Source organism: Capra hircus, chromosome 4 (genome assembly GCF_001704415.2).
Source record: "Capra hircus breed San Clemente chromosome 4, ASM170441v1, whole genome shotgun sequence".
Taxonomy (NCBI): domain Eukaryota; kingdom Metazoa; phylum Chordata; class Mammalia; order Artiodactyla; family Bovidae; genus Capra; species Capra hircus.
This window is the reverse complement of record NC_030811.1, coordinates 34,502,134-34,523,745: the sequence shown is the minus strand read 5'-3', so window position 1 is coordinate 34,523,745 and position 21,612 is coordinate 34,502,134. Positions and strand designations below refer to the sequence as shown.

General features: G+C 36.5%; 1 protein-coding gene across 6 annotated transcripts in view; it reads left to right on the top strand.

The window, feature by feature from the left end:
• CPED1 (cadherin like and PC-esterase domain containing 1) overlaps nucleotides 1-21,612 on the top strand; it is a 324,765-nt gene that overhangs the window by 153,168 nt on the left and 149,985 nt on the right. For 5 of the 6 annotated variants that reach the window (XM_018046984.1, XM_018046986.1, XM_018046985.1 and 2 more), the window contains 8 exons: nucleotides 140-212; nucleotides 2,182-2,349; nucleotides 3,588-3,692; nucleotides 5,194-5,363; nucleotides 9,028-9,098; nucleotides 10,867-10,917; nucleotides 17,268-17,454; nucleotides 18,452-18,620. In XM_018046984.1, coding sequence (XP_017902473.1) covers nucleotides 140-212; nucleotides 2,182-2,349; nucleotides 3,588-3,692; nucleotides 5,194-5,363; nucleotides 9,028-9,098; nucleotides 10,867-10,917; nucleotides 17,268-17,454; nucleotides 18,452-18,620 — 994 coding nt within the window. The remainder of the gene's footprint in view (nucleotides 1-139; nucleotides 213-2,181; nucleotides 2,350-3,587; nucleotides 3,693-5,193; nucleotides 5,364-9,027; nucleotides 9,099-10,866; nucleotides 10,918-17,267; nucleotides 17,455-18,451; nucleotides 18,621-21,612) is intronic. The other variant, XM_005679391.3, reaches the window with a different exon arrangement.

The following is a 21,612-nucleotide window of genomic DNA, read 5'->3' as shown; positions in this document are numbered from 1 at the left end:
CCTTTTCTAGATTCCACACGTAAGTGACACTGTCTTTCTGACTTATTTCACTCTGCCTGGCAGCCTCTAGGTCCATCCACCTCTCTGCAAAAGGCACTATTTCGTTCCTTTTTATTGTTACCTTGTGTTTTTATTTCAGATGCAGATTATGTTTTCAACTTTTAACTTTTGATATTGGTTACGGCAGTGTCAGGTCCCCTGTAGTACTTCAGGTGAGTATGCCAGGGTGCTCACGGGAGCTTTCCTTTTGGCTGAAGGGTGTGTGTGTGTGTGTGCGTGTGTGTGCGTGTATGTGCGTGTGTGTGTTGTTGTTGTTTTCATTCATTGTAACCAATCAGTAAATGCAACATGCATCAAACTTACAACAAACTTAAATTTGTGCTTCCTGGTAGCTCAGACGGTAAAGACTCTGCCTTCAATGCAGGTGACACAGGTGCACGTGGCTTTGTTTGACCCCTGGGTCGGGAAGATCCCCTGGAGAAGGGAATGGCAACCCGCGCCAGTATTCTTGCTGTAGTTCAAATAATTAACTAGTATATGAAGAGTCTATGATTTGAGTTACAGTGCCCACTCTGCTTCCCTGTTGAACAAACACATAGATTTTTTTTTTGGTTCAACCTCTATTTATGAAGTAAATGTGGCATAAAGCTGAGTATGTGTTAATGCAGGGAAATAGACATCTAGTTAATAAAAAATAGCAGGTTACCTAGCTTATTCACATGGGTTTATAAACAAGGTACTCCTTTATTCTTTACATATAGATATTTAGTTTAAAACTGGCCTATAATTTAATTTTAAAACCATAGGAATTTTTGAAATATTTGTTTTCAATATTTGTATGAATATATATAAATTGAAGCATGTTTTTTGTACACTCTGATTATTTTCAGTTCATTTCAGTTCAGTCACTCAGTCGTCATCTTCTCCAACATATTTTTAATCCAAAATTTCCCTTAGTGGCAAGAAGGTTTTAAAAGTTGACTGTGTTAGTGTATAGAAAGATAATTTATGATATGGCAAGAGAAACAGAATAAAATTTATGCCCACTCCAGTACTCTTGCCTGGAAAATTCCTTGGACGGAGGGGCTTGGTAGGCTGCAGTTCATGGGGTCGCGAAGAGTCAGACACGACTGAGGGAATTCACGTTCACTTTTCACTTTCATGCATTGGAGAAGGAAATGGCAACCCACTCCAGTGTTCTTGCCTGGAGAATCCCAGGGTTGCCGTCTATGGGGTAGCACAGGGTCGGACACGACTGAAGTGACTTAGCAGCAGCAGAGTAGGAAATGGCAACCCATTCCAGTATTCTTGCCAGGGAAATCCCATGGACAAAGGAGCCTGGCAGGCTACAATCCAGAGTATCACAAAGAGTCAGACATGATTGAGCAACTGAGCACACAGCGTACATATATTGTATATGTGCAACTTATGTAATATTGTACATCAACTATACTTCAATAAATAAAGAAAAAATTATGTTCAACAAGAGTTTGACTTCATACTGTATTGAGTGGTTTTCAGACTGTTACACAAGGAGAATGATTGCATTATACGTGATTCAAACATTTGGTCGATTCAAAAATTTATCCCTAAAATTCTAAAATTTTATGAATCTACATCTTTTATCGGTCATTTATTCATTATTTTACCCACATATCTAATAGTTTATGTTATGATTTTTAAAAATTGTTGTTTAGAGGTATTTTTTATTATTTCCATGAACACGAGTTCATCAATGATTTAAGATAAACTGGTATGATTCTATAAAACAGTAATGTTCTTATGCATGTGTGCTAAGTTGCTTCAGTCATGTCCGACTCTTTGCTGCCCCATGTACTGTGGCCCACCAGGCTCCTCTGTTCAGGAGATTCTCCAGGCAAGACTACTGGAGTGGGTTACCATGCCCTCCTCCAGGGGATCTTCCTGACTCAGGGATCAAACCCACGTCTCTTAAGTCTCCTGCATTGGCAGATGGGTTCTTTATCACTAGCACCACCTGGGGATCATATTTTCGAAAGAACCGTACTTAGATTTTTATAAAATTGTTGACCTCCAAAAGGACCACTAGATGTCAGTTCTGATCTATAATCCAATGGGAAATGAACCATGTCTTAGAAGTGATTCCACTGCATTAAAAGTAAGTCAACAAAAAATATTTGCTGTTATTTAACTCTTCCACAGGTGCATGAGCATTTAAATTTTCAAGATGATGATGATATGGATTTTGAGGACCAAAACACAGAAGAATTACTTTTAAAAGATACTTTCAGTTTTCTCCTGTCTAATGACTCTTCCCTTTCCATATTTTCTGAGATATTTCAGAGACTTTATAGATCAGCTGTAGTTAAGGTAAGTGCATATTTTTTACTGACAAGTATTTTCAATTCATCTTTAAGTATCATTTTCTTTACTGTGCAGTTAAGCAACTTGATAATTCATTTGAAATTGATTTGTACCTATTATATAAACCTCTTAATATTTTTCTGATATAAGGATCAATATTAGTTTTGTGTCTACTAAGTATGTGGATGACTGACTATGATGAAATTATGGATTGAAAATTAAGTAAATCAGCTCCTAATTCCCAAGGGAATTTTGTTCTTATAATGCATAATGCATGTTAAGTACAATAGAATACTGTTAAGGAATACCTGAACCTTTTGGAAGCAGTTAGTGCTCTAGATTAAAATCAAGGGGCTGACGTTATAATACTCTTTTTTTTTTTTTTTAAGCAGTTACCTCTGGTTAACATTTTTGGTTAGATGATGATTAGGGAATAGTGCTTCAGAGTAAGACTGGTTAATTTTTGTGATCTGTTAGTACAAGTTTTCTTGATGTATGAAAAAATCTGTACAGATTAGTAATCTAGGTGTAGTATCGTTTTCTCTGTATCTTTCTGTTTTAAAACCGTAATTGGAAAATTTGGAAAAGTAGAATGTGAAAGGTCTCACCAACAAAGGGTGCTCTGCAGAGAGATGGTTTTGAGAGTTAAGATGTTATAGACTCTTGTCTCCCTAAGATCTTATCGGTTCATTCCTAGAGTTCCCAGTTTTCCTTCCTTAGTAAGTGGATTGTCATTAAAACCATTAGAACCACTTGACCCAGAGAAAATAGTAAGATGTGTATCTTACTAAAAGATGTATCTTTTGCTCTCAGGGATGCATTAGAAAAAATAAATGTGAGGAAAATGAGGGTGGGGGCAAGTCTGTTTACTGGAATCAGTGAAATGTGAAAATGGTCGTGTGACATACATGAGGTTCACGTGTAAATTTCCTGCTCTGATCTTTGGTTCCCTCGAAGGCTAAAAAAAGACCTCCTGCCTTTCCAAACTGTCACACTTACTCTGTCTCCTGGGCCCAACTTCCCAACCTTGCTGCCAAAGCACTACCGAGCTATTTCAGGTTCTTTTGTCAAACACGAAGTTTTCTTGTATTCTGACATCATTTTGACGAGTTGAAGTTGCTATATTATTTAGAATTAATTAGCTCAGCTGTTATAGAGTTTAAAATTTGGCTTTTGACTTGTGCTAAACATAGCTTGACTTTGGAACAATTGCTTAAGAGTTGTGTTTTTTCCCCCTGTTATAGGGTGAAAATTATCAAAAAGAGCTAAATCGGTGCCTTTCTTTAGAGGAGATTAACTCAATTATGACTTTTATAAAGGAACTCGGGAGCTTGGGACAATTCCAACTGGTAAAGCAAAAGTGACCTTTGATTCCTCTTGATTACTGAGATTGTAGTAGATCAGCCATGAGCTACTTGATTTTTGACTTAAAACTAGAAGATATTTCCTCAAGGAATAGAAATATTTGTAAGCTTCTTGTTAGAGATATGAAGATTAAGATGAGCAGAATGCATATTCTTTAAGAGTATGCAGATACATGACTTACTAAAGGTAAAAGAATGTGGAATAAATATAGCTGGGAGGCTTTGCTAATTTTTAAGGGGGAAATGCTGACATTTTCCTAAAGAAGTTTGCTGTTTGCTTTGGGACATTTACATGTATCTAACATTTCCTTCTGCTTATTATGCCCCTAAAAGTAAACATTATTCAATAAAATAACAATATTTTTTAAAACTACCTGTTTGTTATAACTCTATAGCAAACTCCAAAGGGAAAAAATGTAGAAATGATTATAACTTTTACTGGTTTCAGTCTGAAGGTATAAATGGCATTTATTTTATTTTCTATGTATTTTCCTAGATTCTGTTATTGATGAATATCAATGGATAATTTATTACACATATATCTATATGCTTCATTCTTGCTTTGTTTCTAGTTCTGCCCTTATATAGATAATTTATATTGGATTCATATTTTTCTATGTAAGGTTTGTTTATATAAAGCATTTCTTTAAAGTAGCATTTTTAAAAGTCTACTAATAATTTATTATTAATCTGTTTGGATAAAATATTTATTTTTTACTTAAAAATTTGTATTCAGATTCTACAGGTATGAATTTTAACCAACTTAATTAGTGAATGTTTGACACTTGTTTTTATTACTTAACCCCATATTTTAGAGGATTCAAAGTAAGCTTATTACTCAAAAGATAACTTAGTTGATGGATTATTTTAATTAATTTAAATACAGTAAGTGTTAACATTTGTGACAGTTTGGTTCAATACCCTACAAAGACAATCAGAGAGACCTGGCGTCATCCTTCAGGAGTTCTTAATTTAAGACATTAGGAAAGTAAAGAACTTGGCTTGGCACAATGTGAAGAAGAGAAAAATTATTTTATAGGAGAAAAGGCAAACATTAATATCTGACTCTCAGAGTAGAAAGAGGATGACCATAGATTTTTTATTTTTGGTTGGATTAGTATCTCTTATCCTGACATTTAAAAGACACTTATAATCCAAGAGGATTTCATCTTATTTTTCCTGCTACCTAACTCTGTTATTCAGCTGTTTTGCAGTATCTATAGAAAGGAGATAGCTGTTTTCATTCAATGAAAAGAGAAATAAAATTCACCCCATTTGAAAATATAAACATCAGCAAAATTAGTTCCTTATAAAAAGTGGCATTTACATTGACACTAACACAGAAAATTAAATTATGGTACTGATATATTTTTTTAATAAATGCCTAATTAGAATATCTGAATAAATATAAAGCCTTCCCAAATAATACTATATTTTCTTTTCTATCACTTATTCTGATATTCTGATCTTGAATATTCCTTTTCAGCTCTTCCCATCTACTACTCCTGGATTTCAATCTCTGATTCATGAATTTTATGGTATGGCAAGTCCTATGGGAAAACCTGGTTCCATCCTGACTCAATACTGGACTCTTTTAAGTGTATTTGAACAATTTCAGCTCCTGAATAAAAAGGCAGAGCTACACCCGCTGGAATGGTAAGAGAGCCACAAATTTGAATAGTGCAACCCCAAAAATCTCTAAAGATTGATTTCAAAAGGCATTGCCTACATTAAAGAAAGCAACAAAAGGAAATGTGTCCAAAAATTCATGCTCTGGAAAATAAGCTTCTTTAAAACATTGAAACCATAATGATTCTAGTGGTCTTCAAACACTGTAACAAAAATATATCCAACAGTTTTTCAAACCAGCAAGACTTGACTCCACTCAAAAGTCAAGTTTAAAATTAAAAGTTTCAAGCTAGTTTCATCCTGTGATATATATCCTTGAATTTCAGGAGCATCAGACAGAAAGAATTAGGTGAGATTTGTTTTATGAACTATCCGTCAGAGTGGAGGCCAGGATGGTATGAACATTCATTTAGACTTTTTGAGGCATGAGTTTATTCTGGACAAAACATATCCAAATTTATAAATATGTCTGTCTCTACCACAAGATTAGAGTTTTGTTTTTTTTTTTTTTTTAAGATGGAATCTCAGAGAGGAGCATTTGGCCAGGAGAAAAGGTTCTTGGCCTCCCCCATCCATTTCCATTCTAATGAGGGATAGTAATGAGGGGATAAGAGTCTGCTGGTCCAGTGAACATAATAATACCCCCAGTCAGTGGAGGAAGGGGCAGTGCCCACGGTGCCAGCTAAGTCTACTTCCCTTTTATATGATGGAATTAAGTAAGTATTTGACTTGTCTATTGCCAGGAAAACAGAAATAAACCCAACCACCTAGAGGGATCAAAGACTAGAAGGCCGTGCCATGCTCGTCGGTGTCTCTGAAGTCACCCTCATGAATGGCCTCAATTCCACCGACTTTCCTATTTCCTTCTGCCTCAGGAGACAGTGAAAACAATCCTAGAGGAATATTTTTTTTTATAGTTCAAAAATACAAATAATCACATAGTTGAAGAATTCTTAGGACATCTCCCAGGTCCAGAACTCACTTTAATTGTCACAACTTTATGCAGTTGGCCTTCTTCCCTCAATACTCTGAAGTAAGAGGATTGATAGAAGGTTTTGTTTGTTTGAAAGTTAGGTTTAAATAACATAGCTCAAAGTCCCTTTGTTTATTCTTTGCACTCACTCAATCCAAGACTGTCTCATTCATCATTATCAATAGAGGAAGAGCAGACTTGATTTACCAAGAAGTCTATTTAAGTATTGTTTTTAACTTTAAGTAAGTTAAGTTCCTTTGAGATATGCAAGGCTTGGAAAGTTTATTCCCCAAGTTTCAAGGTCCACATTTGTTATACGGTCAAGCAATTGACTTGTCTTAAATTCAGAATATTGGATTTAAGCCTAATTTTAACCCTAACTGATTCTTTCCAACAATGCAATTTACTGAATGTCGTTGTTAAATATAGTTAGCAAAAGTCAGGACCTTTTTGAATCAAACAACTTGGATTCAAAAATCCCAGGTTTAGATCTTATTAATTACAACAGCTAAGAGTTTCCTCTGCAATTCAGTTTCCATACCTGTAAATTATGGATTATATAACCTACCAAGAATTGTTTCAAAATTATATCAGATAAGCTTCATATACTGCATGGTGTGTGGTATGCTGAATCACAGATAAGTAGTTAAGTATTAATATACTTTCTGTTTCCTGCTCCTATACCATCCAAAGGTCACTTTACATCTAAAAAGGGCGAAATGTTTTTTTTTTTTTTTTCATTTATAGGAAAAGCAAGATAAGTTTGAAAGACTTATATAACACTGTGATAAGTAAACTTGAAATCTAGGCCATTTTAAGAAAGACTAGTTAATTTAATTATCTTCAAATTTACCAGTGAGTATATATGTATATATTTAATTATCATTCATGCTATATCACAAGAAGGATCGGTGTCAGATACGTTTTCCAGATGAGGAAACTGAGATGCTAAGAAGATGGGTCATTTGCTCAAGCCGAGCAGCTAACTGAGTTGAAACTACAACCCTGGCCTCTTCTTTCTGGTCTTATTCTTTATACCAGGATCTCATGCTGACAGGAAGGTCAGATGTAGCCATTCATAATTGCCCCTGTCTTCACAATGGTCACCTGTAGTTTTTCATACTCTAAAGGCCAGTTTTACATACCTATATTATCTGTGGGTTTTAATGACTTCCTTCACCCTTTTAAATAAACATGATCCACTGATAGCAACAAGGTGAGGACAAATAGAAAAGCAAACATTTAGAGAAAGTGTCACTTCTGTCTGTGCCCTAAGGCTCAGAATCCAGGGGTCCTAACAGAATGAGTGGAAATCTGAACAGAATGAAAACACTAAAATTGATGTGAGTGTACTGTCTGTTAATTTTCACTTCACTGGAAATAAAGTAGCAGGTGTAATTTGCTCTAATCACATGCTTTCCATGAAAATCCACATTTTCAAAACAAGTTATTCAAAAAATTACATGAGAAATCACTTGGGGGATGCCTTAACATACAAAACATTTCATTCCCTTGATATAGTAACTTTTATAAAATTCAGTTTATATGCATTTCAGGGTTGTGTCTTTTATGTGCTTTACTTAAAGTGTTTGCTTCATATGAAATAATTTTTTTTCCCACCTTGGCCTGGCACTCAAACTTATAGTAAATGTATCTCACCCCGTCCTTGCTTTATCTATTTCTTCATTCCTTGGGAGGAGGAAAGTATTTTAAAGTCCTCGACATGTTATTTTTCACCCCGATTACATCATTGCATATACTAAAGGGTAAAAAGAATTGAAAATAAAACCGCAATAAAGTTATCACACCTTCCATCATTAACAATAGTTTTAATTCCTGATTCTTCTTAATTTTCTATCTAATGTTTATATTTTGAGGGAATTGAAAATGCCTTATTCATCTCTACCACAGTGTTCCATACAATATCTGGGACAATAAATCTTTATAAAATTAAAATAACACAGAGCATTTGCTTGAATCTTCATAGCACCCCTGTGAAGTAAGGCTAGCATTGTTATCTCTGTTTCACTGCAGCAGAAATGGAGCCTCCCAACACAGCACAGTGAAATCAAGTCACATCCTACCCGGTATTCTCTGTCATAAGGACCAAGAGTTTTTCTGTCTGCCACTTAGATTATTTTGGTCCTAAATTTGAGGATTTAAAGGGCAATCTGGCTGAGCATTTAGTTATACAACAGAAAAATGAGGCAAACACACCAAGATATATCTAACCCTTAATATTCATCCCTGTTAATCAGAGTTTAAGGATAGAGGCCTTGGCAAGACAGGTCATTTTCTGCATGGTACGCTTAAGTTTCTCAGATTATGTGGATGTTCTCAGTCTGTGCCTCAGACTTTCCAAAGCTTCTTGCTACAAGACTTTGTAATTTTAGCCAAACAGATTCTAATAAGAATGTGTATTCCTGAATCACTTCTGTTGGACCTAGGCTATCAGAAATTGTTCCCTTTTCGACCAAAGAGTGACTTTTTGCCCTGGTTTTCTTTATATGGGCTTCTGTTGATTAGAGATGATGAGATTTCCATCCATTTCACTTAAGACAAGATTGCCAGTTTAGAGGAATGAAATTCAGAATGTTTTTCTTTGTGTTCATCAAAATAACTGTATTCACACAGGAAAAAAAGATAGTGTGTTAGATGTAATTTCCATGAATTTTGTTCAGTGCATTGATCCAGGGTTGTTTGATATTGCGTTTGCAGGAATTCTTTCACAAAGGATGGAAACATTAAAAAACCAGGAGTACCATTTGATACAATTGAAAATAAAAAAGGTAAAAGATGTCCTCCTGTTTCTTTCAACATGAAAATAAGTATTGTTTGGCCAAAATCATAAAAAATGTTTAGCTTTATTAGAAGTCAGAAATTAAAACTAGATTGAAAAAATGCTGTTTTCCCCTCAAATTTGGAGAGATTTTTTCCTCTTAAATATAATAGAGCTGGGGAGAGGGTAGGGAAATGAGCATTCTCATTGCTGAAAGCGAAAGTGAAAGTGAAGTCGCTCAGTCGTGTCCAACTCTTTGCGACCCCATGGACTGTAACCTATCAGGCTCCTCTGTCCATAGGATTTTCCAGGCAATAGTACTGGAGTGGATTGCCATTTCCTTCTCCAGTGGATCTTCCTGACCCAGGGATTGAACCCAGGTCTCCCGCATTGTTAAATTAGAGCAATCTTTCTTAAGGGACCATTTAACAACATGTAAGAAAAGCTTTAAAAGTTATTAATATATGCCATAAATTTCACCCTTAGATACTGATTTTAAAGAAATAATTAAGAATGTACACAAAAATTTAATTGCATAAATTATAAAGGAAAAAATAACAACTACCATTATTGCAGTAATAGTGGAATGGATTAAGCTATTTGTTATTATTCATAACAGAGACACTAAGTCATGTCCTTCTTTGCAACCCCATGAACTGCAGCCCACCAGGCTCCTCTGTCTTCCACCATGCCCAGAGTTTGCTCAAATTCATGTCCACTGAGTCAGTGAAGTTATCTATCCCTCTCATAGTCATCCAATAAAATATAAATCCACCCTAATATTATAGGAAAATATTTATACATGAAAGATGTTTAAGATATATTATTCGATGAAACATTTGACTACATGCCACATGGACCTCAAGGAAGATTAATAGTGACTTCGATTTTCTCTCTTAGTCTTACCTGTTTCCTATATTTTTTCTTCTAAAACAATCTGAGCTTTTTGTCACATGAAAAGAAAATATTTATAATTTTAAGAAGATGAAAAGTACAAGTCTACATTTTTTTAAAGAAATCAAAATTTTCCTATTGCAAATCAAGTTTTAATCCAATACAGTGGTTTTGAGTGTATGGCTCCTAGATAAACAACATTAGCACCGTCTGGAAAGCTTAGAAAGTTCACATCTCCTGAATCAGAATCTCTGGGTTTAAGGCCCAGTATTCTATATTTTAACAAGCCCTTCAGATGCTTCTGAGGCACGGTAGAGATTGAGAATCACTGACTTAATAAAATGAAGCATTAAGCTCAGGGAAGAACTGATGTTGAACTACTCTTCTCTATCCCACAATTTTTTAAATCTTTAAAAGATTTCTTTAAGCAATCTGAGTGTTCTTATTTTGTCCCATCAATCTCTATTTAGGAGTTTTTTTAGGTAAATGTTTGGTTGAATTCAGAAACTTAGAGTAAATGTCAGTGGAACCAACTGGGTGGAATTTATGTGATTCTAGTGATTTGGGAAATTGTAGTCCTAAGATCATAATAGAACAAGAGAAATTTTGATAGGTCACCTTCAGGCAATGAATAGCATGTAGACCATTCATTTTTCTCTCAATATTTTCTTATGTGAACTTATCATTTTTCTGTTATTTTTTACCTAATCACTTCTTTGGTCTTACGATAGCTTTCAGTTGAACTTAGAAGTGCTTTCTGATGTAATAACAATTAAATAATAAAATATGTTTCATTCAATTAACCTGTGTTTCAGACACCTGGATATGTATTCTCTGTATTTTAATTAACAGTTTCCTTTTTAAATGTACATTTCTTTTTTTAGCTGTGGTTCCACAAATTATGAATGAAACCGAAGAAATACATTGCCATAATGGTGAGTTCCAATGAAAGTATTTGAGAACCATAATCAATAGTTAGGCACAGCTCTGCTTTGCATAAATCATCATGTTTGGAGATCATTAGGCTGATAATGTATTTTGTGTAAATTTTCAGAAGTTATGCGTTTTCCGAATGAGTCAGTATTTGTCCACTTTTGCATAATTTTTTTTTAATTTCCATTTTTTTAATGAAATATTATATTGTATCTTTGCTTATTTAAGAACAGTAACTTCCAAACTTATTTTGAGGGGCCCCAACAGTGCTAATACTTTGCTGTGGGAACCACTTAAATGGAAGAGCTTGGCATCTTCTCTGTGTATTGATTTTTAGGACTCTCACCATCCAACAGTGATTTGTTTCTGTTAGATTGTTGATGCAATGGATAGCACTTAAGTGTGGTTTTCTTTATTCAATTAAAAGTTTTTAAGCCAAAATTTTTTTCTTAAATTTCATGAATTTGTTTAATCAAGGTATATTCACTAATATAAATACATTTTGTAATGAGCTCTTTAAGGTGGCTCAGATGGTAAAGAGTCTGCCTGCAATGCAGGAGGCCTGGGTTAGATCCCCGAGTTGGGGAGATCCCCTGGAGAAGAAAATGGCAACCCTCTCTAGTATTCTTGCTTGGAAAAGCCCATGGCTGGAGGAGCCTGGAGGGCTACAGTCCCTGGAGGTCGCAGAGTCGGGCGTGGCTGAAGTGACTTAGCACGCATGCATATATGAAAACATACACTGAAAATTCAGCCTTTTACAAAAAAAATTGATTCTGATAAATCATTAAAGGTGAAAACAATGAAATTTATGGGCCAAGGTCTAATTTATTATAAATAAAAGTCTTCCAATTCAATTTGTCTCTTCTAAAATGCAATTATGTTTTAATGCTTTCATTAAAATCAGCATAGGCTGACAGGTGATACAAAATGTGGTTTAACAGAATCAACAAGCTTTTCAAAGAAAAAAACACCATTTTGAATGAAGTGCTGCTAACCAGGAAAAAGTAACAGGTATTACTTACACCATTCCCTCTCTGCGCTTACCATCCAATCTCCCACTTTTAGAAAAGTACATACTACTCAGTTCTCTTGGGAAACTGGTTGGTACCTGGTGTGTGGTGGGAAAAGGACTAGTTTTGAGAAAACTAGGCGCAAGATTAAAATAAACATTTGTTGAGAGTCTAGTGTGCCAGGCTCTGGGTTAGATCAGGAAAGCCATTTCCCCTCTTTGGTTTTTGTCTCCTCATTTATGAAGTGGAAAAACGATAGAAGATAATGTCATTTTTTCTCAGTTCCCAGGTAACATAGGGTAGAGGATGTAAACATGTTAAATAAGCACTTCGACTTTGCTCCGATTTCTTTGTTGCTTAAAAACTAGTCATACCTGCGACTTCAAAATTAATCTTCCTACTTTTATTTAAGATTAAAAAATAACTCAGTGATGCCTTAGAACAGCTGGGATTATCTTTCAGTGTCTAGGCTGTTTTTGTGTTTAATATGAGTTACGATTATCCCTCAAGAGGGCAACAAAATTCTGCGGTTAAAAGAAATCGTTAAAAGCAACCAAGGCTTCAAACAGCTTTCCCATAAGTACTTGCCAAATACGTTCAGCAGCTTGCTTCCCACCTTGCCTCACACTGCGTTCTCTGCAGAGCTAAGGTAAGCTGGCTTGAGACAAGTTGGGACTGGATTGGGAAGAATGCCAAGGAAACACCAGGTGTTTGTCGGCAGCAACACTGATGATTCAGTGGAAGATGATGTCAGGATGAAATCAGCTTTCAAGCAGGGGTCTAGGATGCAGCACTGAAGCCAGAGGTGGAGAGTTTCTGATGAAACCAAAAACAAGCACTTGCTAAAGAAAATGATTTCTTGCTTAAGAAAATGATTTCTTGCTTAAGAAAATGATTACTCAGTTTCTCTCTTCTAGGTCTGATTTTCAGTGTTGAAATGGGCAGAGTGTTTAGTCACTCAGCTGTGTCCGACTCTTTGTGACCCCATGGACTATAACCCATCAGGCTCCTCCGTCCATGGGGATTCTCCAGGCAAGAATACTGCAGTGGGTTGCCATGCCCTATTCCTGGGGAACTTCCCAACCCAGGGGCTGAACCTGAGTCTCCTGCATTGCAGGCAGATTCTTTACCAGATATCTGAACCACCATGAGCAGGCCACATTGAAAATGTTCACTATTAAGTCAAAGTATTAACTACAGGGAAATTAAGTCTCACTGACTATTTTATTAAAATATGTAAAATTAAAGTACATTTCCTATGATTACTATTTTGAAAAAAAATCTTCCACTGTGTTATTCAGCTATCTAGTTTCAACAATGAAAGTATAGCATATGTATTTATATTCCCTTTCTGACTAGGAAATGGTAATCTTGAAAGCACATTCCATATCCTTGAACTCCAGCTTATTTAAAGTGTTACGTTGGGTTCATAGTCTCCAACAGAATCAGATCTCATGACCCAAAAGGGCCTGTTTTTACTGTACTTATCTCAGTGCCTTGAACATAGACTATGCCAGAAAAAAAAAATCTGATGAAAAAGTGAATTAATAAGTGTTTGAATTTGAATGAAAAGCTATGGTACTTTTCAAGATGAAATCTAGTAACACAATCTCACCCTTATCCTTTCATTTTTTTCTCCTTTATTATAAAACACTTTAGGAGCTAGCAGAATCATTATTATAGATGCAGTCCACCTTCATCACCCAGATACAATCTTTGGTAATAAGTAAAATCAATCAAGCAAGTATGTACTGAATTCACTGAGTTACTGAACCAAATTGACTAGTTATTTTTATTGACTTTTTCCCTACAATGAAATTACAATATATGTACTGCATTATTATTCCTAATTTGTACCTCAGTAGTTGTTTCTTCTTGAGAAAGAAACAACTTCTCTTTGTACCTGAGTATGGTTTTTCCAGTGGTCATGTATGGATGTGAGAGTTGGACTGTGAAGAAAGCTGAGCGATGAAGAATTCATGCTTTGAAACTGTGGTGTTGGAGAAGACTCTTGAGAGTCCCTTGGACTGCAAGGAGACCCAGCCAGTCCATTCTGAAGGAGATCAGCCCTGGGATTTCTTTGGAGGGAATGATGCTAATGCTGAAGCTCCAGTACTTTGGCCACCTCATGCGAAGAGTAGACTCATTGGAAAAGACTCTGATGCTGGGAGGGATTAGGGGCAGGAGGAGAAGGGGACGACCAAGGATGAGATGGCTGGATGGCATCACTGACTCGATGGACGTGAGTCTGAGTGAACTCTGGGAGTTGGTGATGGACAGGGAGGCCTGGTGTGCTGTGATTCATGGGGTCACAAAGAGTCGGACACGACTGAGCGAGTGAACTGAACTGTCTGTAAGCTACATATCAGTCCAATGGCAGTTTAACGACATTTCCCCTCAAGTAGTTCTTTTTTCTTTCTTCCTTTTCTTCCAGTTGAGAAAACAATCATAGAATGTGAGTGAAATGTATTCACTTTCATCATTTAAGGGCATGATGGGAGTTAAGCTGACACCTAGTTCTCAGATGTAGAATAAAACACCTATAAGTTTGGTGGTATATATATCTCCTTGTCTGAAAAAGAAATATAAAAATTTTCATATTGTTGAATCACAAAGTCTAGAATATGATGGGAGATGAGAGGGAAAAGCCAAGGAATGGTTAGGAAATGCCTTGTAAGCTCTATTGGGAGCTTGGTCTAGATTATGGAGGTGATGAGAAAATGCTAAAGAACTGAAGACAAATCATTAGATTTGATTTTAGAGAAATCGTGTGATAGCTATATAACATGAAAAGAAGAGACGACAGTTAACAGAATAATGGGTTTTTTCTTTAAGTTCAGGTATATAGCTTCCTATGGCAAATTTGGCGTTATCTTTTTTGTTGCTATGTTGTTAAATATCATTAAAAATCTTACTTAAAGGCAACAGAAGACATTTTCATTTTACTGATTTTTATAGAATTTCCTATTTTTATCTTTACTGAAATTTTTTGACTATAAAAAAGTGTTTCTGGAGCCAAAAAAAAAAACCCCAAACTTGTTAATGTTTTTATTTGAAAAACATTTGCTTTTGAGTAATTTGTTTATTTCAAATATGAACATAATATATCTAGTTTAGTGGTGGCTGGTATATGTGCCTAGAGATATATATTTATTTTTTTCTCACTAAGATATTTTTGTAAAAGTTGAGCTCTTAAAAAATAGAAACTCTTAAAAGGTGACTTAGAATCAATGATATGAAGTAATACTCGTGCATGCATGCATGCGAAGCTGCTTCAGTCGTGTCTTACTCTTTGGATTGTACGTATGAACTGTAGCCTGCCAAGCTCCTCTGTCCTTGGGATTTTCCAGGCAAGAATACTGGAGTGGGTTGCCATGCCCTCCTTCAGGACATCTTTCCAACCCAGGGCTTGAACCCATGTCTCTTATATCTCCTATATTGGCAGGTGGATTCTTTACCACTAGCCCCACCTGGGAAGCCCGTGAAGTAATACACTAGGTTCTGTAACAAAACTGAGCAGAGAATAGCACTTTGCTTCTTTCTAAAGCACTACTTTAGGGCACTTAGGTTAAGGTAGCCAGAGTATGAAGGGGTTTTCATGTCTAAGTGTGTGGCATGATATTAGATTTCACATTCTTTGCTCCACCCTACTGCTTCTGAGCTACACATCAATTCAGCAACAGTTTAATGATACTCCCATCAAGAAATTTTCCTTATTCCCTAGTGGTATCCTTCTGTTACCCCACAGAATCATCTCCCCCCATTTACACAGTTGCTTGAAAGATGTTATCAGTTCAGTTCAGTTCAGTCGCTCAGTCGTGTCTGACTCTTTGCAACCCCATGAACCGTAGCACGCCAGGCCTCCCTGTCCGTCACCAACTCCTGGAGTCCCCTCAAACCCATGTCCATTGATTCAGTGATGCCATCCAACCATCTCATCCTCTGTCGTCACTTCTCCTCCTGCCCTCAGTCTTTCCCAGCATCAGGGTCTTTTCAGATGAGTCAGCTCTTCACATGAGGTGGCCAAAGTATTGGAATTTCAGCTTCAACATCAAGTCCTTCCAATGAACACCCAGGACTGATCTCCTTTAGGATGGACTAGTGGGATCTCCTTGCAGTCCAAGGGACTCTCAAGAGTCTTCTCCACTCCAACAGTTCAAAAGCATCAATTCTTCGGTGCTCAGCTTTTTTTATAGTACAACTCTCACATCCATACATGACCACTGGAAGAACCATAGCCTTGACTAGACCGACTTTTGTTGACAAAGTAATGTGTCTGCTTTTGAATATGCTGTCTAGATTGGTCATAACTTTCCTTCCAAGGAGTAAGCCTCTTTTAATTTCATGGCTGCAATCACCATCCGCAGTGATTTTGGAGCCCCCCAAAATAAAGCCTGACACTGTTTCCACTGTTTCCCCATCTATTTCCCATGAAGTGATGGGACCAGATGCCATAATCTTAGTTTTCTGAATGTTGAGCTTTAAGCGAGCTTTTTCACTTTCCTCTTTCACTTTCATCAAGAGGCTCTTTAGTTCTTCTTCACTTTCTGCCATATGGGTGGTGTCATCTGCATATCTGAGGTTATTGATAATTCTCCTGGCAATCTTGATTCCAGCTTGTGCTTCTTCCTGCCCAGCTTTTCTCATGATGTACTCTGCATAGAAGTTAAATAAGCAGGGTGACAATATACAGCTTTGACGTAATCCTTTACCTATTTTGGAACCAGTCTGTTGTTCCATGTCCAGTTCCAACTGTTGCTTCTTGACCTGCATACAGGTTTCTCAAGAGGCAGGTCAGGTGGTCTGGTATTTCCATTTCCTTCAGAATTTTCCACAGTTTATTGTGATTCATACAGTCAAAGGCTTTGGCATAGTCAATAAAGCAGAAATAGATATTTTTCTGGAACTCTCTTGCTTTTTCCATGATCCAGCAGATGTTGGCAATTTGATCTCTGGTTCCTCTGATTTTTCTAAAACCAGCTTGAACATCTGAAAGTTCACAGTTCATGTATTGCTGATAGATGTTATAAGTGCTATGAAATGTTATCAATCCACTGGAGAGACATTTTCTGACTTGCTGTGCCTTAAAATTTTTCAAGGCTGAGCAAAAAATATCAACTAAAGTCAATAACAGTTACATGAGGCAAAGTCTACAAAATTTGGCAAATAGAAGATCCAGGTGAAGCCACAAATCAGCTATTACCAGAGTACCAAATGGAAAATCAGCAGCGATTACCAAAGTTATGCAAACGAATTTTCAAAACCTTAATCGTATTTGACTTTTAAACATTTATTCTTGCCACAGTTGAATTTTGTCATTGTTTTTGTTTTTTTAAAAACAGATAAAGATGCACAATGTCATATCAAGCAGATCTTCACACACCCACGTTTGGAATTAAATCCTGGATTTAACCCGAAGATCAAAGATTATTACTCTGAAGTCCCATTTGATGTGGTAACACTGACAGTCGGAGCAGAGACTTCTAAGAGTCAGTGCAAGGTGCACCTGCAGGAACGGGCAGGACCAAGGTATGAGGATGTTGATGGGGCTGAGGGGAGACATCTTAGCAGGAAGCAGACCTTGGAGACAACTTTTGAAGATGGTTCAGAAGACCTGAGGCACAGTATCTGTTGGAGGATTGCCAGGGAGTGAAATCCTTCTGCTTCACAGATGCCATGTGGTTAAAATAACACACGTGCTCTGATGACCTATTAACCATGTTCGTGTTTAATCTTTCTAACAATGTTGTAATGACAGAGGATCTTGTGATATGAAATATTAAAGAAGATTCACTGAGGGAAAACGGAGTTTATTCTTATCTTCATGTGTTTAGATTGTTGAAGAATTAATCCTTCCTAACAGTAGCCTCCTTCTATCCCAACCCAACTCCTCGAGTTTTTAAATATTCAGGTGCTGACTACTTGATAAAATTTGTGGACATGGTAACACTAACTTTCCTAGTCTCATGATATTTTTTTCCTAATGACTCTTTCAAGAGTCACCAACTCTTTGGTTTATCATTTGAACAGAAGATAGAACCTTATGACATGCCATGTCCATGACAAGAAACATACTCATTTTCCCATGCTGTAGGGAAAGAAATGCACTCAGCATTCCTGGGAGCTAAAGCAGTATCATAGAAAGAAAAGAGGATTCAAGGCAGACCAACCTGGGCCCTAACCCTGACTTTACCATACTCTACTATATTTAAAATGGGAACAGCCTTAGTTTTTGTATGGATTTGTGAGTATTAAATGGGATAATGTATGACATTTACAGGTGGCTAATAAATATTAGTTCCCTTCCCTGTAATTGGTAGGGACTTGACTTGCTCTGCTGGATAAATGTTGGCATACCGAAGCACAATGAAACATAAGTTAAAATATTTCACATTTTAGATTTCTTATGAAATGGTGCAGATCTTATCTGTTTTTAATGCAAATTATTGAGCCAAAAATATCGATATATGAATCAATTTGGATTCTTTCTCTCATTCTCAGTCTCTCTTTCTTGTTCTCTCTCCAGCTTTGCCAACTATTCTCTGGGTTTAGGGATGAACAAAATCTCAGTGCTTGTGGTGGATAAATCTCCAACTCAAGGTGAGACCCTGACCACGTATAAACTCACCATCTATAGAGAAGACCGTCCAAGTCTGCCCTTGTTTGAGGACTTCACAGCATGCGGATTTGTTCAAGTAAGTGGATTTTACATTGACACATGTGATGAATTGGAAGTGATCCTTTTACTCAGGTGAAAAAAGGTCAAATGAAAATTAATAGGGGGGAAAAATGTATGCTTTCAAATCCAAGCAACTGTGGTCTCATTTCAAAAAAGAGTCCCAGCCAGGTATCTAAGACACCTTGTTTATGAGTGATTTTCTTTTAAATGTGGTAGCTATTCCCTGCACTGAGAGTGTGCAGTGGATTTATTGTGGTTAATACTGAAAAAAATTCTGAGTGCTCACACTTAGTTGTGAAATTGGTTTTACATTTCCTTTTCAAATTGTGCTGTATTTCTTGGATTTGTCCCTGGAACTACTTTGAAATTTTAAACTAGATTCAGTGGAATTTGTTTTAAAGAATGAGAGGAAAACTTATGAAACTATTTTATGAAAGGGACACCAGATGAATGAAATTAAATTTTCTTGAGTAGATATATTTCTTCTTCACTTCTTGTACCCTAATCATTTCTAAAGGCTGCAATTGCTCCTGTAAGCAGGACATACCATTCTGTAGTCCTGTTGACTTTGGAGGAGGGTACACATTACCCAGAGACTTTGTCTTATTTGGTGGTTCTTTCCTCAGTTTTCCTTTTTTAGGAATCTATGTATAACCTTCTGTATTTGCTTACATCATATACCCTGGCTACAAGTAATTCCAGGGAAGTCGTCACTGATGCTCTTACCATATGTACTAATCCACTTAGAATAATTGCCACTATGTCATGTCTCAGTGATTGATATGCTAGTGGTAGCATGAAGCATAGTCAGTTAATAAAAGCGAAAAATGGCCAAATGGGCCTGAGTGAGTAGGATGGATACCATATTTTCTTAAATGTAGGGGTGATATGGAGTGTTCTTTCTCCCCCTCTACCCACCACCACCGTTTCATCTCTTCTCAAGAGTTTCACATGGGAAAACCCTGGCAGTCCAGTGGATAGGATACCGTACTTTCACTGCTCAGGGGCCAGGTTCAATACCTGGTTGGAGAACTAGGATCCCACAAACTATGTGATGTAGTCTAAAACAAAAATAACAAAAAGAATTTAACACTACTTTATGAGGGTACTCATTGCTGAGATTTTTGTTTTTCAAGAAAATATATACCTGTGATGTATGAACTACTAGCAACTCAAAGGGAATTTCTCAATGGCATAAAGATTGGTCTAAAGCAGGACAGAACTAGTATTCTGAAAGATATTAGTAGGTATACTTTAAAAAAGAAAAGATGGGAAAGAGTAGTGTTACATGGTCATGAAGCAGTGGGTTAAACAAAATAAAGTAGGTTTCCTGGCTGTAGGACTTCCCCAAACATTCCATGTACTTATTTAAATATGGTTCTCTTCAAAAAAAGGATATGTAGTGTCCAGTATTTTCAAACTTTTTTGATGTCTTTTTAATGCACTGCTGCTGCTGCTAAGTGGCTTCAGTCGTGTCCGACTCTGTGCGACTCCCTAGATGGCAGCCCACCAGGCTCCCCCATCCCTGGGATTCTCCAGGCAAGAACACAGTAGTGGGTTGCCATGTCCTTCTCCAGTGCATGAAAGTGAAAAGCGAAAGTGAAGTCGCTCAGTCGTGTCCGACTCTTGGCGACCCCATGGCAGCCCACCAGGCTCCTCCATCCATGGGATTTTCCAGGCGAGAGTACTGGAGTGGGGTGCCATCGCCTTTTAATGCACTAGCTATTAATATTCTTCTGTGGAACACAGTTGAGGAAACACAGGTCTAGACTCTGGATAAGACTTCAAGATTAGATTTCTTTTATTTGTCTACTTTGCATTTTGTTTTATAGGGTTGCTATCCCTCAATCTTTTTCCTTCTGGGAAAACAAATAATAGAACCACACCAAAAATGTTCCTGAGGGAGGAAACCAAAACCTAGAGGGAGATGTGTTTTTGTCTAAGTATGTGTATGCAGTGTGTGTGTAGTTATTGCCAAACTAAATATTCTCACCTTCTTTGGTGTGTGACTCTATCTTTCGTTTTTGCTTATCTCACTCTCATATTTTAGATAGAAACTAGCTCTTGGGATAAATCATCTTTGAAGGAAAGCTAATAGTATGAATTATATTTTTCCAGACTATTTATGGTTACAAACAACAGTTATTTTCACTTTAAAAAGTGAATAGATTTCATTTTAATGTAGATTTTAATTTTTATAAGTCTCTGTGGGTGACTACATTTTTATTGGTTAGTAAACCTGACTTTTATATGGAGTAAATATATAATAAAGGTTGAAAAGGAAAATAAAACTTCTACATTAGGACATGAAAAAATGTGTTTTTACTTTTCATTTGTCACCAGTTAGGTTTGTACTGTTGAATTTTTGCTGTATCTTTTGAAATGTAATTGATACCCACGAGTATTGGCATAGGTTTATATTTTGATTCTACTCTAAAAGTAAAACGTGGTAAATGACTCATTAATTACTCTGCAATATGCAAAACCCATTTAATGGGCATTAGTAGATCAGTATGAAAAATCTTCAATTTCTAAGCGTTTCTAAAAACGTAAAATCCTTATGCTGGATATTTTAACACAAACACAGATTTCAGGAGTATGTATTCGTTCCTGGCTGTCATTTGGAGAGCCCTTGTAGGTTTAATTGTAATTACATACATCATGAATATCTAGAGAAGTGTCAGTAGGAATGGAGATGATGCCGTGAGTAGAGACATTGGAGAGCTGAAATCTCCACGATTGTCTCACTTATCTCTGAGTTATCCTTTGTCCTTCTTATGACACTATTCTGGTTCAGTTCTTGTTACTTGTTGACTCAGATTCTAAAATAGTCCCTAGCTTTGTTTCCTCATATCTGACTGACTCTTTTCCAGTTCAGTTTTTACAAGCTTGATCGTCATCAACTTAAAGCACACTCTGTCATAAGCTTTGCCAAAAATGCTCCAAGCCCCCCTTCCCATGCTCACTGACTTCCCTCATGTTAGTCCATGTGTTTTTTCAGCCTCATG